The 7,248-nt window shown below is 38.0% G+C and overlaps 1 protein-coding gene across 3 annotated transcripts; it reads right to left on the bottom strand.

Moving 5' to 3' along the window:
- Positions 1 to 1,882: 1,882 nt before the first annotated feature.
- LOC105119990 (TPR repeat-containing thioredoxin TTL1-like) lies at positions 1,883 to 7,242 on the bottom strand. Of its 3 annotated transcripts, none has more exons than XM_011018186.1 (8): positions 6,099 to 7,242; positions 4,769 to 4,964; positions 4,486 to 4,667; positions 4,064 to 4,397; positions 3,743 to 3,947; positions 3,526 to 3,632; positions 3,272 to 3,403; positions 1,883 to 2,317 (listed from the first exon to the last, which is right to left on the bottom strand). In XM_011018186.1, exons 1-8 carry the CDS (start codon positions 6,965 to 6,967, stop codon positions 2,309 to 2,311), a joined length of 2,034 nt encoding a protein of 677 aa, XP_011016488.1. In that variant the 5' UTR covers positions 6,968 to 7,242; the 3' UTR covers positions 1,883 to 2,308. The 3 variants fall into 3 exon arrangements, with proteins under 3 accessions (XP_011016488.1, XP_011016485.1, XP_011016487.1); XM_011018183.1 differs by lacking the exon at positions 1,883 to 2,317 and adding an exon at positions 2,629 to 2,924; XM_011018185.1 differs by lacking the exon at positions 1,883 to 2,317 and having other exon boundaries at positions 2,631 to 3,403.
- Between the last annotated feature and the right edge of the window lie 6 nt (positions 7,243 to 7,248).

The following is a 7,248-nucleotide window of genomic DNA, read 5'->3' as shown; positions in this document are numbered from 1 at the left end:
TTTTTAACTTATTTTATAAAGAATAAACAACTCTTCATTTCTCAATCTAAAAATATATATACGTGATACATGAAAATGTATCCATAACGCAGTTATTTCTTTCTTTTACATTATAAATTGACTCGAAATTATATCCATAAATAGTACAAATAGGTAAATGACTAGTAGAAATAACTAAAAGAAGAGGGCATTTCACTATAGACCATCACACAAAACACCATGTGGATACACCATGTGGATTCGCCTATTCATTTAAATATTTTCTTCTTTTTTCTTCAACCATTAAACTTTAAAACTTTACAATTTCATCCTCACAAGTTACATTACCATAGGTTTCTTTTAAAACAAATTCAGTTTGCATTATCTAGTGTATACAAAGTTTTAAACTATTTTTGCAAATTAATTTGACATCAATTTAGCAAAATCTAATTTTAATTGTAGTTAAAGATAGCTATTAAAAAAAGGGTCATCTTCAAGAAATAACCCAAAAAAAACCTTTCTTATTTTCACATGAAACTTTAGTTTAATTCTTAAAGTTATAGTTTTTTTATCATTTGATCTCTATTATTTTAAAAATTTATGTTTTATTATAATTTTTTTTCATGTTTCAATCCTTGTAGGGTGAGAGAGGATAAAAGAAGCTTATTTGACAATTTCATTATAAAACGTCAATTTTTATTTCAATGGGTTCATCTTCTCAATGAGAGCTCATCAGAGATGACATTTTCCTATAAACATGTTTTAATATTTAATTAATATCTTTTTTTTCATAGATTTTCCTAAGGTATCTAAGAATCTAGTATATCCATACAATCAAACTCTATTTTTAAAAGGTAAACGAACTTTTATTTTGAATATTTGAATCATAATTGTTAAGTCAATTGTTTAAATCTCTAAATCATCATTTATTTTTTAAATCAATTAAGAATTACGTTAAAATTGAAGTTTATATTTGTTTTTCAAGAGTTATTTGTGTACTCAACTCGTGTCGTTTTTCGTATGGGTAAATACTAGTCTAATAATCTACACACAGTAGGAAGGCTAGATTTTCTGACTCATCGGACCCAAAACAAATTTACTTTTTTATTTTCATGGAAACCGTACTAAGTGAATTAATGAACAGTAACTGTACCACTCACCCGTGCACAGTACTACTGTATGTGTCCATGTGCCAGCAACAGGAACAAAGGATGCTCTCTATTATTGCTAGCTCCCCTTTATTGCACCCTCCCTGCTTTCCTTTTTGTCTTCTCACTCTTTTTTTTTTTTTCCCAGATATCGACATGCTGCATTATTTTCATTTTCACCCCTAGAATCCGATGTAAAAAAAAAGAGAGAGAGAGGCCCTCTTCTATGATCTCGCAAAGATGATTCAGGTTGTTTTGAGAGAGTATCAATTGTTTTCTAATCATTATTCTATCTAGAGATCGGACCAGTAATTTTTGTTTTTTAAATATTAGTTTTGTAAAAGTTATAATGATTTATTTTTTTATAATTCGATTGATCGGATATGCTTTTTTAAAAATATAACTAAAAATTAATTTTTTCAAACCGAAATAACCAAAGCTGTGTACCTAGGCATTTCTAAGATTATAATGCCCCCCCCCCCCAAAAAAAAAAAAAAAAAAAACTCTTGACGCATGTTCCCCAAACCAAAAAAAAAAAATCTTGCATGCATTATTATTAAAGTAAAAAAATGATTTAACCATAAGCACCGACATTAATTTGAGAGTGAGGTGGGGCCAGATAGGGTAAAATAAAATGCAAAGCGCTCGGGGTTAAAGTAAAAGGTCAAAAAAAAAGAAGAAGAGTCTGACAAGCTGTGCGTTTGGATCTTGCTAGCGCATACTAATAATATAAAAGATTATTGAGGCGGCCGCTGCTGCTGTTTATGTGAAGGTGGGGGAGCTGCTAATTTTATTATTTGTCCTCTACGCAATCAAGAGTTTTGTTCCCCTGAATACCCTCAACGCCCACCTAAAGTACAGCAACACCACACAGGACAGCTTCATTATTAATTAGTACAGCACCGCATGCACGTAGCTAGAACCAAGGAGTATTTCACTCCCCAAACTACCCTCGCGGCTCCGATAAACGACAGCATTCATTTCCGTTCTCTTTTAGAGATTAAGAAAAGAGAGGACACCTACACGTGGCCACCAGCTGACAAGGTCCACCAAGGACAGTGCCGTCACCTCCATCACTGCAGACGTAAGTTCGCACCGACCCCATCGGCGCTTTTTGGACTTTCTTGGGGGAGAGGAGAGAGTGGCGATGCTCACATGTGAATGGCTAAGAACCCTTCGCATCATATCCTCTGTGCCACCACATTGGGGCAACATCGAAAGTCTTGTGATGATGCTGTCTAAATATTAAAGTTATCAATGTCACTAAACCAAGACGCACGCACATAATGGGTTTGTTTTTTTTTTTTTTTCCCCTCTTGCAGAGGCCAAGAGACTCCTCACTATTTGGGAGAGAAGCAACGAGTTTTACAAGAAAACCCAACCCCTTCATTTATAATGACCACAAGACAAGTCAATCAGTGTGTAATCGTGCTGTCCAACCTTCTACTAGATGAACATCAGATGCAAGTGTAGAGCATGGGAGAGTTGAATATACGAAGTGGAGGGAAACAATGGGGGAAAAAATTATTGATTGATAAAATGGGTGGCATAAGTAACACAAGTATTAATAAATAACATATTCATCCTTCTTTCACTAACCCAGTAAGTACCCACCAGGCATCCAATCTCACTCATGGCTTCCGATATCTCTGTATTATATCACATAAAATGTACAAGACCCTCCTCTACCAGCCTGTCATCTCTCTCTCTATCTCTCTCTAAATCAATTGTACACATCTCTCTCTCCCTGTTTTCTTTTCATCTGGAAGGAAATGGGGGATTCAAGAACAGGCTGGTCTACAACAGAAGAAAAACAAAGGTGACAAAAAGATGAGGAAAAAGAATAACAATAAAGAGACGGAAGGGAGAACATGGAACCGCAGAGCAATGAGGAATGAATAAATAAATTAAAACTGCAAAAGGCGAACTAAGCTATCCCTCTGGGTTCTTTCTGGCATTGGCCGCTAATAGGATTATTATGTGTAGCTCTGATTTATGTCGTCGGTATTTGGTAGTCCTTATATTGTGGGAGGAAGAGATTGGAAGGGCAGTGAAGAGTTTCCCTTCATGTAAGAATTGGGAATTTGGGAGTTGTAGTAGTAGTACAATCACAATCACGAGTTCTAAAAGCTGTAATACCTCACCGAATGTTCCAGCACATCATGACTTGGGCAGACCATCTCCTTCACTCGGTTGCCATTTTTGTATATCTTGAATGTTGGAACAATCCTCACATCCTCGGCATTTGCAATTGCTGGATGCTCCTCCACGTCCACCTTTAAGAAAAGAAGAAGCGGGTGCATGTCATCTTAAAGAAAACAACTTGTTGATTTCATTTCTGACTAAGTTAAGGTCATGAAGAATCCCAAAACTTAATAAGACTGGGATGGTCATTTACCTTGAGAAAGTTTATGGATGGATACCGACCACATAATGTATCCACAAATGGAGATATCTGCTTGCAGTGCACATTAGAGGATGATTTGAAATGAACCACTGAAACACCTATAGTACACAAATTCAATATCCATTAGAATTTTGGAACTCAAAACATGGAAGAAAAGGAAGCAGGCACAGAGAATATGGATGTTCAGAACATGAAAGGGAGGACTTGCCAGGTAATGATATTGCAGCTCTGAACTGTTCAAACCCCAACACTTCCTCTACTTCACCGCCAAACTTCATATTATACACTTCTTCTCCACGAGATTTCTTCAATGCAACTTGAGCATGAAATAGAGATTCAGCTACTCCATTGTCATCTGGAAGTTCCCTTCTCAAAACTTCATAATCTCTCACGGCATCAGCCCACCTTTCTAACTGCAATTTACAAAAGCACATCAATTTCAAGTGAAAAAATATGAGCCAGTGGGTCAGTACAAAGAAAAGCAAATTAGACACAGAAGCAAAGTCTTTTGAGGAGACTGAGACTTTACCTTGCTGTTTGAGGCAGCTCTTCTAAGAAGGGCTTTTGTGTAGTTAGGTTGGATTAGTAAAGCTTGATTGCAGTCATCAATGGATCTCTCCCATGATCCTAGCTTAAACCAACATGCTGCCCTGTTGCAATAGAGAACAGAGTTTGCAGGATCAAGCCTAAGGCCTTCCCCATATGCTGAACAGGCTTCAGTGAACCTTTCTGATTTGAAGAGATCATTGCCGCGGGTACGAGCTCTAGCTACTAGTCGCACATTTTTAAGCAGCACTGCTACTTCAACATTTCGTGAATCAATCTGTCCAGCTTTCTCGGCAGCTGCAACTGCATTCTCAAACCTGCAAGGCATCCATCATCCATCATCCAGTCTTAAGCTCTCCAAAACTGTTTATTATATCTTGTAGTGGTTTGAAATTCTGAACTCACCTTCCTAGAGCCATCTCGATCTGTGCTTGGACCAAGAACGGGTAAGCTTCAGAAAGTATCCCAAAAAATCTAGTCTGCGAGCAGTTGGCATATGGTTCTAATTTTGGAAATTTCAATAAGCATGATTCTGCATCTTCTAATTGGTGGAGCTTCAAAAGTGCTTCAGCTCTACACATAAAGAGCTGTAAATTCAATTTGAACCAGTTCAAACATTTGTTAATTTACTCCGGTCATCAATTTTGCCAGTTTTACACAGTAAAAGGTACAGATAGACATTTTATACCTGGGGGCAATAGTCTGCTCCAGCAGCAATTGATGCTTCTGCTTCCCTTAATGTACCATTCCAATCATTAACCTTCCGTGCATCAGAACATTTGCTAAGATGTTTCTCTACTAATTGCAACTTCTGCAATTCAACAGGATCTGGATGCTTTCCAGGGAAGCATAGGTGCTTCCGGGCACTCTCAACCAGTCCTAACCTGCAATGAAATCAAGCTCAATGCTTCCTGTCCCCACAACAAATATCGAACTATTTGCAGCATACTGTTGGGGAAATAAATAGAAAATTAAAGCTCGAGGAAAATTATAGACCACAATAAAAAATGTCAATCTGACAGCTTAAACAAAACAAACCAGTAAAGGACCACAATGGATGGATCAAAGTTATAACAAATAGTTCTAGAATGACAAAGTGTTTGAACGTTCGAGACTACTTAATCAGGACAGCGCGGGCAAATCAGAGCTCAATAATATGGTGTAAGTTGTTCAGAAGCAACTCAGCATGCAGCAAGCCAAAAGCCAAATCCAGCTATGTTTCTAGGTCATCAATACAAAGAAACAAATTATCTCAACACTCTTAGAAAAATAACACAACATAAAGAACCGAATCAAACCAGATTAGAAACAGCAAATGCAGTAGGATCAATAGCAAGTGAGGACAAAATTAAAGCATCCTAAATCCAAAGAGCAAAAAACAAAATAAAAATAGTGTCAACAGCCATAACAAACAAAACAAGCAAATATGAACAAATGAATCAGCTTTGGTATTCTATCAACAAACTATTTGCACCAAGTGGATTAACACATTATTAAACAGAAAAACCTACTGCAATCCACAACTTATTAAATCCTCGAAACATTTAGAAGCTGTAATGTAATTATTCACCAAGCATTAGAAAAAAATGATTTTCTCTGCACATCCATCTACCTATCAAATCCTAATAATATACATCAAAACATCAACAACAATGCAGATCATAAGATCACAAAACATCACATTCACCTACTAAATGCTCACAAATTCAGCAATCATAAATTAAATAAAACAGATAAATTAGAACTTGGTCAACACAACTTAGAACCCAATAAATCTAGACTCATCATCGTCTTTATTATTCATCATATTCCATAAAATCAATTGAATGGTCAAAATCAACAAGAAAAAGCAAAACTTCTTTAACTTCATTAAGAAATATAACAGCCAATAAACAAGCATCCCAACAATGCAGATCAAATCACCGCTAAAACTCAAAAAACTCCCCCAAAAATAAGAACCCCGCCACAGACACACCCCACAGGAAAAGAAAGAATCAAAGCCCCGTCATCAAACTCACCTAATTAACAAAACCCCCAACCTCTGATGTGCTCTCCAATAATTAGGATCCAACCTAACAGCCTCCTCGCACTCTTTCACCGCCTCCAAAACTCTCCCTAATCCCATCAACGCTGCCGCCCTGTTACTCCTATAAGCAGCATTCCCAGGTGCCAAAGCAATAGCCTTGTCATACAATCCTAACGCCTCCCCAAAATACCCTTTTTTATACATCTCATTTCCAGTCCTCTTCAACTCCTCTGGATCCATACTCCAGGCATTCCTACTTGCCGAATTAACAACATCCAAGTTAGCACATTTTGCGCTCCCTCCGCCCCGCATTATGCTCCCGTGACCATAATTTGCGGTCCCAGATCCTAAAACATCCGCTTTGGCACTCCGATTCGCCATTCCCATGCCTGTCTTCAAGATCCTGCCCGACGGGCAAATGTTACCGGTAGGTAACACATTGCCTGTTACAGGAGAGTTTACAGCACTCTGGCTGGTAATTTGACCCGAATAAGTTAAAGAGTCGGATCTAGAATGACCCGGTTGACCCTTTTTGGCACCAGCAGTGGGGCTGCTCTCACTCGAGTTTGATAACTCGCCTGAGTGGTTGCTATTGTTGGGTTTGTGAAGTGGGTTTTGAGCACCGGATGCGGATCCGGAGGAACTGGAGCTGGAGGAGGTGGTGGTGGTGGTGGTGGCGGTGGCTGTAGTGATGAGTCCACCACGAGTTCGGAGAGGTGAAACTGGTGAACCCAGATCGAGTTCACGGAAATCAGGCTTGTTGGCTTCGAATGAAGAGAGTGAGTCACGGAGTTGATCAGTTAGTGAATTGAGGTCTAAGTTTCCTCCTCCAATGGAGGGTTTCGGTGAATGCGACATCATGTTTTTTAATTAATGATAACAGTATTAAATAGAAAAGAAAAAAAAGAAAAAGGGATATCTTCAATATGTTGGTGTCGCTCTTTCTGGGTATGTGATGCTGTGTTTCAGTCAGACGATGTTAGAAGTGTGAGCGAATGGAGATTGAACAAGGAAATGAAAGGAACCCAGAATCAAAAATGTTGTCTTTGAAGAAGACATGAGAGAAAAAGAAAAGAAACAGTTGTGGGGATCTCGTGATATATAAAAGGAAGAAGCAAAGAATGAATGCGAGAGTTGAGAGA

Source organism: Populus euphratica, unplaced genomic scaffold (genome assembly GCF_000495115.2).
Source record: "Populus euphratica unplaced genomic scaffold, PopEup_1.0 scaffold4256.1, whole genome shotgun sequence".
Taxonomy (NCBI): Eukaryota; Viridiplantae; Streptophyta; class Magnoliopsida; order Malpighiales; family Salicaceae; genus Populus; species Populus euphratica.
The sequence above is the reverse complement of the archived record's forward strand: the minus strand, read 5'-3'. Positions and strand labels throughout refer to the sequence as shown.

Excerpts from the sequence above, each read along its gene's own strand:
- LOC105119990 (XM_011018183.1), bottom strand. The coding sequence starts at position 6,967 with ATGATGTCGCATTCACCGAAACCCTCCATTGGAGGAGGAAACTTAGAC. Across the intron at positions 3,948-4,063 it reads GAGCTGCCTCAAACAGCAAG|TTAGAAAGGTGGGCTGATGC; the intron begins GTAAAGTCTCAG and ends TGTAAATTGCAG. Across the intron at positions 3,633-3,742 it reads AGCTGCAATATCATTACCTG|GTGTTTCAGTGGTTCATTTC; the intron begins GCAAGTCCTCCC and ends TGTGTACTATAG.